The 16,831-nt window shown below is 58.5% G+C and overlaps 3 protein-coding genes across 52 annotated transcripts; 1 reads left to right on the top strand and 2 right to left on the bottom strand.

Moving 5' to 3' along the window:
• Positions 1-67: 67 nt before the first annotated feature.
• On the bottom strand, positions 68-1,246 carry RPL36 (ribosomal protein L36). Of its 2 annotated transcripts, none has more exons than XM_065535654.2 (4): positions 1,123-1,246; positions 923-1,017; positions 283-417; positions 68-204 (listed from the first exon to the last, which is right to left on the bottom strand). In XM_065535654.2, the coding sequence occupies exons 2-4, from the start codon at positions 1,013-1,015 to the stop codon at positions 115-117; spliced, it is 318 nt and encodes a 105-aa protein (XP_065391726.1). In that variant the 5' UTR covers positions 1,016-1,017; positions 1,123-1,246; the 3' UTR covers positions 68-114. The 2 variants fall into 2 exon arrangements, with proteins under 2 accessions (XP_065391726.1, XP_005587702.1); XM_005587645.4 differs by having other exon boundaries at positions 1,196-1,246.
• Positions 1,196-10,609, bottom strand: HSD11B1L (hydroxysteroid 11-beta dehydrogenase 1 like). 47 transcript variants are annotated; one of them, XM_074025463.1, is made up of 8 exons: positions 10,303-10,609; positions 6,651-6,737; positions 6,437-6,567; positions 5,010-5,121; positions 4,546-4,637; positions 4,185-4,278; positions 3,892-4,057; positions 1,266-1,494 (listed from the first exon to the last, which is right to left on the bottom strand). In XM_074025463.1, the coding sequence occupies exons 2-8, from the start codon at positions 6,721-6,723 to the stop codon at positions 1,266-1,268; spliced, it is 897 nt and encodes a 298-aa protein (XP_073881564.1). In that variant the 5' UTR covers positions 6,724-6,737; positions 10,303-10,609. The 47 variants fall into 47 exon arrangements, 46 of the variants coding, with proteins under 46 accessions (XP_073881557.1, XP_073881564.1, XP_073881563.1 ...); XM_074025462.1 differs by having other exon boundaries at positions 6,651-6,775; positions 10,393-10,609; XM_074025461.1 differs by having other exon boundaries at positions 10,393-10,609.
• Positions 10,610-11,156: 547 nt separating this feature from the next.
• MICOS13 (mitochondrial contact site and cristae organizing system subunit 13) lies at positions 11,157-14,195 on the top strand. 3 transcript variants are annotated; one of them, XM_005587643.5, is made up of 4 exons: positions 11,157-11,211; positions 11,900-12,077; positions 12,267-12,318; positions 13,969-14,195. In XM_005587643.5, the coding sequence occupies exons 1-4, from the start codon at positions 11,183-11,185 to the stop codon at positions 14,064-14,066; spliced, it is 357 nt and encodes a 118-aa protein (XP_005587700.1). In that variant the 5' UTR covers positions 11,157-11,182; the 3' UTR covers positions 14,067-14,195. The 3 variants fall into 3 exon arrangements, with proteins under 3 accessions (XP_005587700.1, XP_015295762.2, XP_045234828.1); XM_015440276.4 differs by having other exon boundaries at positions 11,157-11,526; XM_045378893.3 differs by having other exon boundaries at positions 11,157-11,553.
• Positions 14,196-16,831: the final 2,636 nt, after the last annotated feature.

The following is a 16,831-nucleotide window of genomic DNA, read 5'->3' as shown; positions in this document are numbered from 1 at the left end:
GGGCGGGCACCAGAGGGGACGGCGGACAACCCCCCCCCCCACCCACGGACAGCAGCAGAGCCAGGGCTTCGGTCAAGCTGTTCTTTATTTCACGGAGAAGCCGGGGGAGGCGGCTCAGTCTTTCTTGGCAGCAGCTTTCCTCATAGCGGCCAATACGTTGCTCAGCTCCTCCCGCTTCCTCTTGGCGCGGATGTGCGTCCCCACCTGCCAGGGACGAGGCCGCAGTCAGCCCGGCCCCAACTCCCATCCCATCCCGCCCCTCGGCCGGCAGCGCCCACCTACCCTTTTCTTGATAAACTTGAGGGCCCGTTTGTCCTTGGAGACCTTCAGTAACTCCATGGCGCGCCGCTCGTACGGGGCAAAGCCACACACCTCCCGAATCATGTCCCGCACGAACTTGGTGTGTTTCGTCAGACGCTGGGGGGAAAGGGGCGGCCGTCAGGGTAGGGGGAACCCTGCATTCTACTTAAGCAGCTTCTCGCGCTGCCACGATTTCCCTGGCTACTTCCTCCCCTCTGTAAGTAGCTGTGAGAACTAAGGCATTAACCCCTAGCGCTTTTCACCGCGCCCGGAGCAGCTCCCATCCTCCCCAAGTCCCAGTCTCCGCAACACTCGCAGGACGCGCCTGGAGTCCAGGCTGAATAAAAGAGCCCAGTACACTGGCACACCTGAAATCCCCCAACCTCACACACCGCAACCTCGGGCCAGCTCCATCAGCGAACTCCTACTCATACGTCAGAACCCCAAACCCGCTGCCCCGCGCCGCTCTCAAGGTGCTCCCTCTGCCCCAGCGTGGATTGCCGCCGCCCCCTTTAGTTCCGCACCCCAACGCGCATTCTTTCAGGTCGAGAGCCTTTGCCCAAGCCGTGCCCTCCACCCTCCAAGAAACCCCCGACAACCTCCGCGTGGCCCCCGCACTCACCCCGCGGCGGCGGCTGTGCCTGGGCTTGCTCACGTTCTTGGTCACCTTGTGGCCCTTGTTGAGGCCCACGGCCATAGGGTAGCGTAGAGCCATGGCTGCGGACAGCGGAGGGGAGAAGGGGCGGAGGTGAGTACAGGCTCGGTTCCCGAGGCCCAGAGACCCGCGTCCCGGCTTCTTCAGCCTCGCTTGCCACAACCAACCATCCTCCAACCCGCACAGAGGACCCGGGAGTCTGGATGGCGGCGGATCCCGGCAGTGCGGGAAAGCACTTACCTACTGCTCTCCCGTGGCGGCCCTGGCGGAAGGGCTGGCGGCGAGCGGAACTCTGGGATATCTACTCGGCTCAGGAGGCGCATGCCAGAGAGGCAAGAACGGCGCGCGCTCCCCCTGGCGGCTGGAGTCTTCCCCCCGCGGTCTCACTGAGCATGCGCGACCGAGCTCCCTGAGCATGCGCGTTTACTCCTGCGAGCCCGAGAGCTGGAGTCGGAACCAGTGGAGGTGACTGTGGCTGCCTTCCTCTCTCTGCTTGTGACATGAGTTCGAAAGCCAACTCCGCCGATTTCTGGCCGACCCTGCATCGACGACGTCATCCCCCAGAATTTCTTCAATTGTAGAACGAGAATAATAATAAACTGTTTGAACTGTTAAAACGCCCATTAGGCCGGGTGCGGTGGCTCACGCCTGTAATCTCAACACTTTGGGAGGCCAAGGCTTGTGGATCACGAGGTCAGGAGCTCGAGACCAGCCTAACACGGTGAAACCCCGTCTCTACGAAAAATACAAAAAATTAGTCAGGCCTGGTGGCAGGCGCCTGTAGTCCCAGCTAGTCGGGAGGCTGAGGCAGGAGAATGGCGTGAACCCGGGAGGCGGAGCTTGCAGTGAGCCGAGATCGCGCCACTGCACTCCAGCCTGGGCGACAGAGCAAGACTCCGTCTCAAAAATATAATTAATAAATAGCCAGGCATGGTGGCATGCTTCTGTAATCCCAGCTACTCAGGAGGCTGAGGCAGGAGAATTGCTTGAACACCAGAGGCAGAGGTTGCAGTGAGCCAAGATCGCGCCACTGCAGTCCAGCCTGGGCAACAGCGAAACTCTGTCAAAAAAAAAAAAAAAAAAAAAAGTCCCATTAACGAGGGTATTGGTTTCATTATCTATCAATTGGTCAAGCTCTGGACTTGGTCCGAATACAGCAACGTGTAATAGTGCCCCTTGGGGACATCTGATGTAATTTTAGGTGGTGCAGGGACGGGAAGTAAATAACTGAATTACGTGGCGGAAACACACAAGTTTCCAATTTTTCTCCTTTAATGCTACTAATATACGAGACAGAGTCTCGATTTAGGGCTGCTCTAATTGGGGTTAGCGCTTTCATGTTTTTTCCAGACAGGGTCTTGCTCTGTCACGCAGGCTAGAGAGTGCAGTGCTGTAATCATAACTTATTGCAGCCTTGACTTCCAGGGCTCAAGTGATCCTCCTGCCTTAGCCTCCTTAGCTGGGACCACAGGCACATGCCACCACGCCTGGCTAATTTTTTAATTAAAATATTTGCAGCTGGGTACAGTGGCTGACACCTGTAATTCCAGCACTTGAGGGGCCGAGACTGGGGGATCACCTAAGGCTAGGAGTTCGAGACCAGCCTGGCCAACATGATAAAACCCCATCTCTACTAAAAAAAAAAAAAAAAAACAAAAAGGTGTGGTGACCTGCACCTATAATCCCAAGTATTCGGGAGCCTGAGGCACAAGAATCGCTTGAACCCCGGAGGTGGAGGTTGCAGTGAGCCTAGATCGCACCACTGCACTCCAGCCTGGGCGACAGAGTGAGACTCCGTCTCAAAAATAAATACATTAATTAAAAAGTAAAGACAGGGTTTCATCATGTTGGCCAGGCTGGTCTCAAACTCCTGACCTCAAGTGATCTGCCCACCTTGGCCTCCCAAAGTGCTGGGATTATAGCCGTGAGCCACGGCTCCTGGCCCTCTCAGCCTCCATTTCTCCACCTGTGAAATGGGATTGAGAGTCAAGGATCCTGATACATACACCCCACTCCCTTTGCCCACCAGCTGCTAGCAAATTGGAATTACCAAGGAATTTGAACAACATATATGCAAGAGAAGAAGAGTTTTTATTCACAAACAGGAGGCTGGGTCCAGCCCAGAACACACTCTTTCCCTCCTCCTCCCCTCAGACCCTGCCACCAGCTAGACGAACAGTGTAGACGTCCCTGCAGGTGTGAAGAGTACCAGAGACCCCAGCTGGGGGAAGCTGGCAGGGGTTGGGGGAGATAATCCCAGATGCAATGAGTGGAAAAAATAAATCAGGGACTTAGAAACACAGACAGGAGATGGAGAGGGGTCCATGGGTGGCTCAAGGGTGGCGTGACCTCTCTGAGCCTCAGTTTCCTCATCTGCAAAATGGAAGCAGTCATGTCATCAATAAAGGCCAAACAGGTGAGGCTTTGCAGGTCCCGGACAAAGGCACCTAACAAGGGGCACCTGCACCTCCAAAGCTGTAACTGGTTCCAGGTGCCCGTCGTTTTTCTCGGTTTTGCTTTTCTGTCTTGATGACTTCATCTTGGGCTATGGCCACCCTCTCAGGGGTGTCTCTGTGAGTGTTCTGGCTCCAGGGACAGTTGGAGAGAGGAGCGTTCCCGTCTGGGACGTTAAGGGGCACCCCCAGGTGCTCAGGCTGCAGCAGCGGCCGTGACGTTGAGATCCTGGCGGATAAACCAGGCCCGCGGGCGCGGCAGCCAGCGCCGGAGCAAGCACAGCAGGTGGAAACGCCACGGGTAGAAGACGCCAGCTGCGCGCGTGGCGCCGCCGCGGATCACGGCCAGGGCTGCCTTGGGCCCCGGGGCCGCCTTGACCCTCGTGACTCCCCTGGGGACGGGAGGGCGCGGTGGGGACTGCGGCTGGGGCTGGGCGGCCGCCCATGGGCCCCAGCCCAACCCCAGGCTCGCCCGGGCCTCACCTGACTGCCTCAGCGGCGGAGGCGCGATCTCGGAGGCCCAGGACACACATGGTGATTGCCACGTTCACGTCCTGCACGTCCAGTTCCCGCCGCAGGGAGCCGAAGAAGCTGTCCAGCGCGAACTTGGCCGCTGAGTAGGGAGTGGAGAACGACGTGGGCACGCGGCCTGGGAGCGCGGACAGCAGCGGCTGAGTGGCTCCCCGTCGTCCGGGAAGCCTGCCCAGACCCTCCAGGCTCACCCGCATCGAGCTCCCCACTCCCCGTCCCGCAGGGCCGGGGCCGAGTGCACGCACCGAGCAGCGAGGACACCACCACCAGGGAGCCCTTGCTGTCCGTCAGGCTGGGCAGCGCCCGCGACGTCAGTTGCACGTAGCTCAGAAAGTTTACCTGCAGGTGGCACTCGCGAGTCACCGGCAGAGGCGGAGCCTACGGGCAGGGCGGGGCTAGAAACCCGGAGGGCGGGGCCAGAAACCCGGAAGGCCGGCCCGGGGGCGGGGTCAAGGCCGGGGCGGGGCCTTGGGCTAGGAGGGGCGTGGCCGGGGCGGGAAAGGTGGAGAGCCGGCTCAGGAGTTGGCAGAGCCCCGGCCGCGAAGGAAGCGGACCACCGGTCCCTGAGATCGAGGGGCGGGCTGGGGCCACGGAGGAGTGGAGCACCTGCATGAGCCAGCGCGTCGCCTGGGGGGTGCGGGCTCGCGTGCCGGCCGGGACGCCGCCGATGTGGTTCAGCACGAGATAGTCCAGCCCTCCTGGCCCAGAAACGCCGGTCAGCCCCGAGGCCCCTCCCCAAGACAACGATCAAACCCCGCCCCCGATCTTAGCTCCACCCAGAGCGCTGATCCAGTGAACTCCGCCCCAGGTTACTCCCCCTACGATCAAAGACACCCAGCCCTGGCCTTACTCCCTGGATCTAGCAAGGTTTCGTCCCCATTCAGTGAGGCCCCGTTCAGAGCACTTTCCCCAAGATGCAATGAGACTCCGCCCCGACCACGCCCCCAGTCCGCATACGTCTCCGCCCTGACACACCTGTTACTGTAGCCACACCCACAGCCCAATTCCGGTCCTGTCCCTAAGGCCTAGGCCAAGGTCCCGGACTCCAGGCTTCAGGCCCAGCCCCTCACCCAGCTTGTCCAGCGCAAACTGCACCACACTCTCGGGCGCCTCAGGGGAGGCCATGTCCGCAGCGATGTAGAAGACCTTGGGGGCGCCCAGCTTCCGGCAGTTCCCTACCACCTGGGGGGGGCCAGAGCTGCCCGTGGGCCTCTCCTCTACAGCAGCGCCCCCCCCCACCCCGCACCTGCCAGCCATAGGGAGGCCCCCGCCTGAAAACCCCCCCCTCACTCTGAGCCTCGAGCCCCATTCGACACCATTCCCAAAAATGTACCACTGCTGGGGGCACAAAGTGGAGCCTGCGGGCCAGAATGCTGGCCAATTTGGTGGTTAGTCAATCACCAACATCTAAAACAGGACATTTCACCTACAATTTCCAGATTGCTAGCTTCTCTTGAAAAACTGAAAAGTTTGAGCCCAAGAGCTATACCCTTCCTTGAAGTAGCAATGGGCTGTTTGTTGCTAGGAAGTGGCCATCCTTCCCTTGGAGTTTGAGAGCCCTGGCTATCAGCACAGGCATGGACACTCAATACTCTCATTTGCTGAGAAACACTGCACTTTCCAGTCACCGCCTCACTGCACTGGCACAACATCCTAACCCATGAGAAGGTGGGGTTTTTGTTTGTTTGTTTGAGACGGAGTCTCACTTTGTTGCCCAGGCTGGAGTGCAGTAGTGTGATCTCGGCTCACTGCAACCTCCACCTCCAGGGTTCAAGTGATTCTCCTGACTCAGCCTCCCACGTAGCTGGGACTACATGCTCGTGCCACCATGCCCTGCTAATTTTGTTTTTCTTTGTTTTGAGACAGAGTCTCTCTCTGTCACCCAGGCTGGAGTGCAGTGGTGTGATCTCAGCTCATTGCAACTTCCACCTCCTGGGTTCCAGCAATTCTCCTGCCTCAGCCTCCTCAGTAGCTGGGATTACAGGTGCCTGCCACCATGCTGGTGTTTTTTTTGTTTTTTTTTGTTTTTGTTTTTGTTTTTGTTTTGTTTTGTTTTGTATTTTTAGTAGAGACGGGGTTTCACCATGTTGGCCAGGCTGGTTTTGAACTCCTGACCTCAAGTGATCTGCCCGCCTTGGCCTCCCAAAGTGCTAGGATTACAGGCGTGAGCCCACCGTGCCTGGCCTAATTTTTGTATTTTTAGTAGAGACGGGGTTTCACCATGTTGGCCAGGCTGGTCTTGAACTCTTGACCTCAGGTGATCCACTTGCCTCAGCCTCCCAAAGTGCTGGGACCACAGGCGTGAGCCACCGTGTCTGGCCAGAAAATGGTTTTATTGTCCCCGTTTTGCAAATGAGGAAACTGAGAGGCTCAGAGAGGTTAGGCGACTTGCCCAAGGTCACACAGGAAGCCTGGTCATTGCAGGGATTCAAACCTAGGCTCTCTTCCCTCCCGCCATGAGCACCCCCACCATTCATCTAGACATGGGGTGGCTCACCTTCTGCAGGAGGGCCTCAGTGTGGGCAGTGAGCACCAGGTGGGAGCCCAGACGCGCGTAGTGATAGGCCAGCTCCTCACCGACACCAGCGCTGGCCCCTGTCAGCAGTACTCGCGCTCCCTGGAGGCTGGCTGGCCATAGCCAGGGTGGTCACTCTGGGCGGAGGACAGGACAGCTGGCCCGGTTTCTCCCTCCCTCAACCCCAGGTGCTCACCTGGGTCAAAGTTGTCATCCCAATAATAGGCGAAGAACAGGGCCCCCAGCCCTGTGAGGAGAAGCACCTTCATGGTCCTCTGTGGGCCTGCAGAGGGACAGGGGACAGAGGTGGCCGGCACAGGCCTGGCCCACAGCCACCGCGTTTGGTGGGTGTTTGGTGATGCCACCGCCTTGGATCCACGCCCTCCTCTCCACAGCCACCACCTGTCCAGGCCACCACGGTGGCTCCATGAACCACCGCACCTGCTCCCTCTCCCTCCACCCTTCTCAGCCCTCTCCATCCACACACCTTGCCTCCCCTGGACTGAAAATCCTTCCTGTTCCAGTTAGAATAAAAACCAGACTCCTTGGTGGCCACAAGCACCCTGCGTGGACCTGTCCTCCTTGCTCACTCTGCTCCACTAAAACAGACCCTTTGCTGTTCCTGGAAACCAGCTGGCCGGGCGCGGTGGCTCACGCCTGTAATCCCAGCACTTTGGGAGGCCCAGGCGGGTGGATCATGAGATCAGGAGATCGAGACCATCCTGGCTAATACGGTGAAACCCCATCTCTACTAAAAGTACAAAAAATTAGCCAGGAAGGCCGGGCGCGGTGGCTCAAGCCTGTAATCCCAGCACTTTGGGAGGCCGAGACGGGCGGATCACGAGGTCAGGAGATCGAGACCATCCTGGCTAACACAGTGAAACCCCGTCTCTACTAAAAAATACAAAAAAAAAAAAAAACTAGCCGGGCGAGGTGGCGGGCGCCTGTAGTCCCAGCTACTCGGGAGGCTGAGGCAGGAGAATGGCGTAAACCCGGGAGGCGGAGCTTGCAGTGAGCCGAGATCCGGCCACTGCGCTCCAGCCTGGGCAACAGAGCAAGACTCTGTCTCAAAAAAAAAAAAAAAAAAAAAAATTAGCCAGGCGTGGTGGTGGGCGCCTGTAGACCCAGCTACTCAGGAGGCTGAGGCAGGAGAATGGTGTGAACCCGGGAGATGGAGCTTGCAGTGAGTTGAGAAGATTGTGCCACTGCCCTCCAGCCTGGGCAACACAGCGAGACTCCGTCTCAAAAAAACAAACAACAAAAAAAGCCAGTCGGCCGGGCGCGGTGGCTCAAGCCTGTAATCCCAGCACTTTGGGAGGCCAAGACGGGCGGATCACGAGGTCAGGAGATCGAGACCATCCTGGCTAACACGGTGAAACCCCGTCTCTATTAAGAAATACAAAAAAAACTAGCCGGGCGAGGTGGCGGGCGCCTGTAGTCCCAGCTACTTGGGAGGCTGAGGCCGGAGAATGGCGTGAACCCGCAAGGCGGAGCTTGCAGTGAGCTGAGATCCGGCCACTGCACTCCAGCCTGGGTGACAGAGCGAGACTCCGTCTCAAAAAAAAAAAAAAAAAAAAAAAAAAAAAAAAAAAAAGCCAGTCACCATCCTGCCTCAGGGCCTTCGCATAGGCTATTTCTACTGCCTAGAATGCTGTTCCCAGATATAATCAAATGGCTTGCTCTCTCACTTCTTTCAAGTCTCAGTGCAAAAGTGACCTCCTTGGGCTGGGTGTGGTGGTTCACGCCTGGAATCCCAGCACATTGGGAGGCTGAGGCAGGCAGATCACTTGAGGTCAGGAGTTTGAGACCAGCCTGGCCAACATGGTGAAACCCCACCTCTACTAAAAATACAAAAATTAGCCGGGCGTGGTGGCAGGTGCCTGTAATCCCAGCTACTCAGGGGGCTGAGGCACACACATGCCTGTAATCCCAGATACTTGGGAGGCTGAGGCAGGAGAATTGCTTGAACCCGGGAGATGGAGGTTGCAGTGAACTGAGATTTGCCATTGCACTCCAGCCTGGGCAACAAGAGCAAAACTCCATACCAAAAAAAAAAAAAAAAAAAGGCTGGGCGCGGCGGCTCACACTTGTAATCCCAGCACTTTGGGAGGCCAAGGCGGGCCAAGAGGTCAGGAGACCGAGACCATGGTGAAACCCCATCTCTACTAAAAAATACAAAAAAAACTAGCCGGGGGAGGTGGCGGGAGCCTGTAGTCCCAGCTACTCGGGAGGCTGAGGCAGGAGAATGGCGTGAACCCGGGAGGCAGAGCTTGCAGTGAGCTGAGATCCGGCCACTGCACTCTCGCCTGGGCGACAGAGCGAGACTCCGTCTCAAAAAAAAGAAAAAGTCAGTGGGACAAGGGGAAGAGGACTTCCAGAACCAGGAAGATGAGACAAACCAGACGGAGGGGATCACTGAGGAGTCCCGAAATCTCCCATCTGTAGGTCCAGCCCTAGGTTCTTTGCCTCTGCTGTCCTCTGGGTGTCTCCTCTTGACAACCTCCAGGCCCCTTAGAGCCAGCAGGACCCAATCTAGGCTCAGCGTGTCACCCCACACCTGCTTCTCTTCCCAGCTCACCATCACAGTAACAGCCCCACTGTCCCCTGTCCCTAAATGGGAGACCCAGGCATTGTCCTCACCTCCTTCTATCCTTTCACCCCCATGAGCTCATGGTTTTCAGATCTTATCCATTCTCCGTCTCCAATCTCTCCCCAACTGTCCCTTCCTCTCTCTCTCCAGGGCTCCCAGATTGTTACCTCCCTCCTAGACCCTACTCCTGGCCTGACCACCCCCATTTTTCCTCTGGCCTCCCTTCCGTCTCCCACTTGGTCTGCCCACCTCCACACTGGCTTCCCCATGTCCACACTCACTCCCTCCCTGCCTCTCCTGTCCATGCAGCCAAAGGCATCTGTGTCAAAAGCAACATGGCCACGGCCCTGCCTGCTCCAAACCCTCTCAGGGGTCCCCACTGCAACTGGTGGAAACCAGGCTCCTCACTGCACCCCATGAGGCCCTGCAGGTGTAGACCCTGACTACCTGTCTCTCCTCCTCTCCCACGGCCCCATCAATGAATCGTTCAGTTCTCAAAATAGTGAACTCCTCGCCTTCCCCAAACACACCAGGCATGCCCACAGCAAGAAACGAGCTTCCACCTTTTCCCCTGCCAGGGACAGCCCATGAAGCCCCTCTGCTCATCCCTCTTTCCGCCCCCAGCTCCATACTGACTGCAGCAGCCCGGCAGGGGGAAGTGGGACCAGATGGACAGACGGGTGGACAGATGGGTGGATGGATGGATGGATGGACAAATGCATGTATGGATGCACAGATACAAGGATGGATGGGTGGGTGGATGACCAGATGAATACATGGATGGGTGGATGGATGGATGATGGACGGACAGATGCATGGATGGATAGATAGATGAGTGGATGGATGGATGGATGAATGGATAAACGGGGGGAACATATAAATGGATGGAAGGATGGACGTATGGACGGACAGATGCATGGATGTATTTATGGATGTATGGACGGATGGATGAGTGGATGGCCAAATAAATAGATGAATGGGTGGACAGATGGATGGGTGGAAGGATGGGGGAGCAGATGGATGAACTGATGGGTGGGTGGATGGGCGGACAGATGGATGAACGGATGGGTGGATGGATGGGGATTCAGATGGATGAGCGGAAGTGTGGATGGATAGATGGAAGGATGGATGGGTGGATGGACAGATGGATGGATGGAAGGATGGACGTATGGACAGAGGGATGGGCACATGAACGGTTAAAGCAGCCCGGCCGAAATGCGGGAGAAATGGGGGGAAGCCAAATCTCTGCAGAACTCACCGGCCCCTTGTTGACCTCGGCGGTCCTTAGCTTCCCCTCTGAACAAAGCGGGCGTGTGACCCGCTGCGTACCCCTAAACCGTGCACTCACCCACTCAGGCCTCAGTTTCCCCCACTGTACAGCAGGGCTGGGGTCCCAGCCTGGGAGCCACGCGAACGCCCCCACAGTCCTCTCTTCTCCGCAGCCTCCTGCCGGGTACCCGACCGCGCCCCCTCCCGTAGGGCCTGGGTCACGTGACTCGAAGCCCACCTTCTCCCGGCGAGGAGCCAGGCCGCGGGGACCCAGCGCCGGAGCGTCGCCGGGCAACAGTCCCCGCCTGGTCTCCACCTCCCACCAGGGGCCCGGCACCGCCCCCTGGGCGGACGCCCCGCCTCCGAATCGATCACGTGAGGGGGCCGCCGCTCTCGAACAATCCCGCCCTCGCGTTGCCGTGACAACCGCCTTCTAGGCACACTCTTCCTAGGTCCGGGCCCTTGGTTCCCCGCGCGGGCGCGGGTGGATCTCTCGGGTTCCGACTTCTTCTCGAGTCACTTTCAGGCTTCAGCCAGGAACCTAACGCCTCTTTCCCTTCACGCTGCCAGGACCCGGCCGGGCCGAACTACATTTCCCAGGAGGCTCCGCGGGCAGGTACAACTAGCGCCGTGCTGACTACATTTCCCAGACAGCCTTGCGGCGGCCCGGGACTTAAAGCGTCCATTTCCCAGCTGCCCCTCGCTGCGGGACCGCAGCCTTTCTTTGGAGTCTCAGAGCCGTAAGAGACTACGACTCCCAGAGGACCTTGCGTCGGGCAAGAAAGACTACACCTCCCAGAGGCCTCTGCAGGGCCGCGACAGGAAGCGGCGGGCGAGTCGAGTGTCCTTGCGCGTGGATCCGAGCGACCATGGTGGCCCGGGTGTGGTCGCTGATGAGGTGCGTGAGGGAGCCGGAGGGGACCCGAGTCCCCGAAAAAGTCCCTTTTTGTGGGCACCCCTGTCTCCAGTCTGGTCCCGATCTGCTCTTCGCTTTCCGTAGGGTCACCTCCCCTTCGTCCCCCGCCTATGGGCTAGATAGGGAAACTGAGGCTCCAGCGGGGTGGAGCTTCCCGAGGTCGCCAGTCTCCTCCCTCCTGCCTCCCAGCGAGCCCTTGGCGTTCCACTCGCGGTGTCAGCCTCCGCCTCCGAGCCTCAGTTGTTTTCTCTGTGAAGTGGGAATGCCGGTGAATCCTGCCGCTGGCGTGGATGGGAGGTGAATGCGTGCTCGGAGTGACAGCGGGCAGGAGGCGCCCAGGGACCCTTGGTTTCTCCAGGGCTGGAAGGCTTCTAGAATGTCAAGGATCTTACGTCTTCACTGCCCTCGCTCACTGTGGGACCTTGAGTGACCCACTCTCCCCCTCCCGGTTTCAGTTTATCAGTTAAAGTGGCGTCCAGCCGCCCTGCCTTGCACATTGTAAATCGAGTGCTGTATATAATGGGAGTCTGGGTCGACGGTGCTACACTACAGAGTGTCACCTGTGGACGGTGAGCCCCCAGGAGGGTCTCACTGTCTCCGTGGGCCTTTACCTCCTGAGCGTGGCGGTCAGTGTCCGCTGAGCTTCTGCTCCTCCCGTCCCTGCCCGCAGGTTCCTCATCAAGGGAAGTGTGGCTGGGGGTGCCGTCTACCTGGTGTACGACCAGGAGCTGCTGGGGCCCAGCGACAAGAGCCAGGCAGCCCTACAGAAGGCTGGAGAGGTGGTCCCCCCCGCCGTGTACCAGTTCAGCCAGTACGTGTGTCAGCAGACGGGCCTGCAGATACCCCAGGTACTCCGGGCTGGGAGCGAGGCCAGGGCTTGGCGGGTGGTGAGCTCTTGGGGGGTTCCTCCAGCCCTGCATGATGTTGTTCTCCATATTTATGCTGGCCTGATTCTCAGGCCTGTCCTCCTCCCTCCGCTTCTGGGGATGGGCTGCTGAGCCTTTTCACCACTTCTTTCTGCTCATCTCTTTTCCCAGCTCCCAGCCCCTCCAAAGATTTACTTTCCCATCCGTGACTCCTGGAATGCAGGTAAGGCACCCAGTTTCTTTACTTGGGAGGTTGCTGCAGACACCCCAGTCTAGCCCCTCTCCCCACTTCCTGGCCATTCCTTTCTGTCCATCCCCCTTCCTGCCCAACATGTGTCTCTTAGGGATCTAAAAGGGAAAGGAGGCCTAGCCTGGTGGCTCACCCCTGTAATCCCAGCACTTTGGGAGGTCGAGGTGGGTGGATCATCTGAAGTCAGGAGTTCGAGACCATTCTGGCCAACATGGTGAAACTCCATCTCTACTAAAAATACAAAAATTAGCTGGGTGTGGTGGCGCATGCCTGTAGTCCCAACTGCTCGGGAGGCTGAGGCAGGAGAATCGCTTGAACCCAGGAGGTGGAGGTTGCAGTGAGCAGAGGTGGCGCCACTGCACTCCAGCCTCGGTGACAGAGCAAGACTCTGTCTCAAAAATCAATAAATAAATAAATACAAGGGAAAAGAGTGGAGATTCTAGCGAAGGGGATTGGGGGGAGCCTTTGAGGGCTGGGTTGTACAACGCCTGGTAGAATGAGAGGCAGGAGGCCTGGGCCCACATCGGAGCTTGTCCTATGAGCTTGGACAAGGCAAGGCCCTGCCCCACCTCTGCCTCAGTTTCTGCTGGAAGTTGTTCTAAAAAAATTTTGCTTGCTGGGTGTGGTGGCTCATGGCTACCAGCACTTTTGGAATCCAAGGCAGAAGGATTGCTTGAAGCCAGGAGTTTGAGAACAGCCTGGGCAATATAATGAGACCCTCTCTCTACAAAAAAAAAAAAAAAAAAAAAGTCTTTTTAAATTAGTTGGGCATGGTGGCGTGTGCCTGTAATCTCAGGTACTTGGGAGGTTTAGGCAGGAGGATGGCTTGAGCCCTGGAGTTCAAGGCTGCAGTGAACTATGATCACACCACCGTACTCCAGCGTGGGCAACAGAGGGAAACCCTCTCTCTAAAAAACAAAACAAAGCTGGGTGCGGTGACTCACGCCTGTAATCCTAGAACTTTGGGAGGCTGAGGCGGGCAGATCACAAGGTCAGAAGTTCAAGACCAGCCTGGCCAACACAGTGAAACCCCATCTCTACTAAAAATACAAAAATTAGGCTGGGTGCAGTGGCTCACGCCTGTAACCCCAGCACTTTGGGAGGCCGAGGCGGGCAGATCATCTGAAGTCAGGAGTTCAAGACCAGCCTGGGCAACATGGTGAAACCCCATCTCTACTAAAAATACAAAAATTAGCCAGGCTTGGTGGTGCGCGCCTGTAATCCCAGCTGCTACTTGGGAGGCTGAGGCAGGAGAATTGCTTGAACTCAGGAAGCGGAGGTTGCAGTGAGCCAAGGTTGCACTACTACACTCCAGCCTGGGTGACAGGGTAAGACTCCATCTCCAAAAAAAAAAAAAAAAAAAAAATTAGCCCGGTATGGTGGTGCGCTTGTAGTCCCAGCTACTTGGGAGGCTGAGGCAGGAAAATCACTTGAACCCGGGAGGTGAAGGTTGCAGTGAGCCAAGATCGCACTACTGCACTCCAGCCTCAGCGACAGAGTGAGACTCTGTCCCCTGTCCCCCTGCCCACCACCCAAAAAAAAAACCTCTTAGAGTTTCCCAGGGGTTGGAGGCTGGGTGAGGCTGGGAGGGGAGCATCACCAGTGGCCGTCCCTTTCCCACAGGCATCATGACGGTGATGTCAGCTCTGTCGGTGGCCCCCTCCAAGGCCCGCGAGTACTCCAAGGAGGGCTGGGAGTATGTGAAGGCACGCACCAAGTAGCGAGTCAGCAGGGGCCGCCTGCCCGGGCCAGAATGGGCAGGGCTGCCACTGACCTGAAGACTCCAGACTGGGACCCGACTGCGAGGGCAGCTCCCGGCCTTGCCGGCCCAATAAAGGACTTCAGAAGTGTTCCCTGACCCGTGTGCTGGCCCCAAGGGGCACAGGGTCGGCCTGGTGGTGCCTAGAGCACCAAAGCCTGGGCTTCTGGCTCCTGATGGCTTGTCAGGGCTTGATCTTGACCACAGGCCATAGCTCTCCCCTTTGCTGTCTGCTCTGGTGCGGGGAGTCAGAGGTCACAGTGGTTGCTCCCGGTGCTCCACAGGCCATGCTCTGGGGCCAGGAAAGTGCTTTGGCCAAGCCTGGGTTGTGGGGGGTCTTGGTTTTGGAGGGCTGAGACCACGGGAGGACAGTGGAAGAGCCAGAGTGGAGAAGTGGGATCTGCTTCCCTGCAGGACACAGGGCAGGAGCCCCCGGGGCCACTGGTTCCCGCCCTCCTCAGCTCCTATCCAGAGTCCTGTCCCGGCCCTTTGTTGGCTGGACTCCACCCTCATTCCACCCTCTCCTCGACAACCCTATAGGGATTCCTGGCCGTTGAAGGAAATCCAGGTGTTTGTTGCCATTCAGAGGGTCCCCCGGACATCCCCTCTCCCCTGGGACGCCTTCCCTGACACCCCTGCCACACGCTGGCTGAGCTACCTGGCAGCCTGCACAGGTCCCCCGCATCAGGCATGAGCCCTGGGAAGCTGGGCCTGTCGAGGGGCTCCCTGAGAGGCTCCCAGCATCCAGCCACAGAGGGCGGTCCACAGGGTTGGTGATGGCAAGAGGCCTGGGCCCAGAAACCAGTCTGGTGGCTCCAGGCAGATGGGGGTGTGGCGGTGGGGGGCTTGGGTGGGGCCGTAGGCCTCCAAAGGATGCTGCCCTGAGGGCAGGGAGCAGACAGGTGATGCTCACTAAGGTGGAACAGGGTCCCCGTTCCCACGAGTTCAGGGGTTTATGTTGCTTGGTGTAGGGGACTCAGCTCAGGAGGGGACAGCTGTTACAGAGGAGAGGAGCAGAGACTAGAGGCCGGGGCATCTCCCCCGCTGTCCCACTCAGAGAGGAGAAGCCCCTGGCCTGAGCAGGGCATAGGAGGGGTGTGGCTGGGATCAGCGGCCTAATCTGGTAGAAGGGGAGCCCACAGGGCCTACCCACCCCCTTCCCCTGAGGAGCATGGTCCCGGGGCAGGTCCGCCACATCCACTGTACCCCTGCCCTTACTGGGCCTTAGCAGTGGTCGGGGCAGGTCTAGGGTGAGGGAGGGATGAGCAGGGCAGGGGAGCATCCCTGACCCTCGGTGCTGCAGGAGGAAGCCGGTGCTCACCGTCCTGGCCAGCAGCACCCACGCACCCACCGCCTCCTGCCACCGTCCACCAAGCCCTTCGTGAAGCCCCAGGAAGGAGCAGGCTTCAGGCCCATTTTACAGATGAAGAAACTTGCCCCGACAGTTCTGTCTGCCCAGCCTGTCTGGAGCCCAGGCTGTTCACAAAGCCTCACTGGGGATGCAGAATTTCCAGTCGCCTCGCACCCAGGCACGCAGCCCCAGCCTGTGAGGACAGGAGGGTTTGCTGTCAGTGCTGTGATGCCATGGCTGGGCCGGGGGTGTCCGCCCGCTCCAGGAGGCCTCTGCAGCCTCACACCTGTTACCAGCACTGTTAGAGGGGAAGGACTGGACAAGGCCAGTGAGCAGCTGCCTTCTGGGCCGCTCACCTCCATCCAGGCGGCTGGGTCCTGCAGCTCCACGAATGTGACTTAGTTCTTCCCTGGGGTCACTCATGGGCTTTATCCCATGAGTCCGTCCTCGCCCATCCACTGGCACCTGTGTGCAAGAACGTGTCTGGGGTCAGGGGAGTTGGGGGGCCATGGAAGCGGAGCTCCGGAGAGCAGAGGTCTGCGGGTGACTTTGGGAAAGTGGGAAGGGGCTGGGAAAACACCCGACCACACCCACAGCCAAGACCACAGAGCAAGGCAAGGCTGGGGTGTGGCACATTGCCATTTGACAGCTGGGGTCACTTGATAGCTGGAAGCAGGATGGGCTAGGAACGGAGTCCAGGGAAAGCTAGCCTGTCGCGATGTGGGATGGGCAGAGCTAGAAGAGAGAGCGGGGGAGTCCATAGGCGGAGTTCAGCTGGGGCTGGGGCATGGGGGACACCGAGTGGCTGACATCAGTAACTGCCCTTCCTTTCACCTGTCACCACAGCTGCCCATGGTCCTGCTCCAGCCTTGAGTGCACCTTGCCCGGCCCTGGCCTGGAGTGAGTGCTAACTGGGCATCCCAAGGGGTGGCGGGTGCAGCAGAAGTGGAGGTGATCAGCTGGGTGCGGTGGCACATGCCTGTGGCCCCGGCTGAGGCAGGAGGATCACTGGGACATTGAGGCTACGGTGAGCCATGACTCTACCACCACACTCCAGCCTGGGTGAAATACTGAGACCCTATCTCTTAAAAAAAAAAAAAAAGCGGCCGGGCGCGGTGGCTCAAGCCTGTAATCCCAGCACTTTGGGAGGCCGAGACGGGCGGATCACGAGGTCAGGAGATCGAGACCATCCTGGCTAACACGGTGAAACCCCGTCTCTACTAAAAAAAATACAAAAAACTAGCCGGGCGAGGTGGCGGGCGCCTGTAGTCCCAGCTACTCGGGAGGCTGAGGCAGGAGAATGGCGTGAACCCAGGAGGCGGAGCTTGCAGTGAGCTGAGATCCGGCCACTGCACTCCAGCCTGGGCGACAGAGCG

Source organism: Macaca fascicularis, chromosome 19 (genome assembly GCF_037993035.2).
Source record: "Macaca fascicularis isolate 582-1 chromosome 19, T2T-MFA8v1.1".
Lineage (NCBI taxonomy): Eukaryota > Metazoa > Chordata > Mammalia > Primates > Cercopithecidae > Macaca > Macaca fascicularis.
Note: the sequence above shows the minus strand (reverse complement) of the source record. Positions and strands in the feature narration are given on the sequence as shown.

What these genes read in the sequence shown, in the direction of transcription:
- RPL36 (XM_065535654.2), bottom strand. Translation starts at nt 1,015, where the DNA reads ATGGCTCTACGCTACCCTATGGCCGTGGGCCTCAACAAGGGCCACAAG. An exon ending in GGCACAGCCGCCGCCGCGGG is followed by an intron (nt 418 to 922) that starts GTGAGTGCGGGG and finishes CTTTCCCCCCAG; the next exon opens with CGTCTGACGAAACACACCAA. An exon ending in TCAAGTTTATCAAGAAAAGG is followed by an intron (nt 205 to 282) that starts GTAGGTGGGCGC and finishes CGTCCCTGGCAG; the next exon opens with GTGGGGACGCACATCCGCGC.
- HSD11B1L (XM_005587623.5), bottom strand. Translation starts at nt 6,933, where the DNA reads ATGGAGAGGGCTGAGAAGGGTGGAGGGAGAGGGAGCAGGTGCGGTGGT. An exon ending in CTGAGGCCCTCCTGCAGAAG is followed by an intron (nt 5,122 to 6,436) that starts GTGAGCCACCCC and finishes GGCCCCCCCCAG; the next exon opens with GTGGTAGGGAACTGCCGGAA. An exon ending in TCCGCCGCTGAGGCAGTCAG is followed by an intron (nt 3,801 to 3,891) that starts GTGAGGCCCGGG and finishes TCCCGTCCCCAG; the next exon opens with GGGAGTCACGAGGGTCAAGG.
- MICOS13 (XM_015440276.4), top strand. Translation starts at nt 11,183, where the DNA reads ATGGTGGCCCGGGTGTGGTCGCTGATGAGGTGCGTGAGGGAGCCGGAG. An exon ending in GCCGCTGGCGTGGATGGGAG is followed by an intron (nt 11,527 to 11,899) that starts GTGAATGCGTGC and finishes CCCTGCCCGCAG; the next exon opens with GTTCCTCATCAAGGGAAGTG. An exon ending in CCGTGACTCCTGGAATGCAG is followed by an intron (nt 12,319 to 13,968) that starts GTAAGGCACCCA and finishes CCTTTCCCACAG; the next exon opens with GCATCATGACGGTGATGTCA.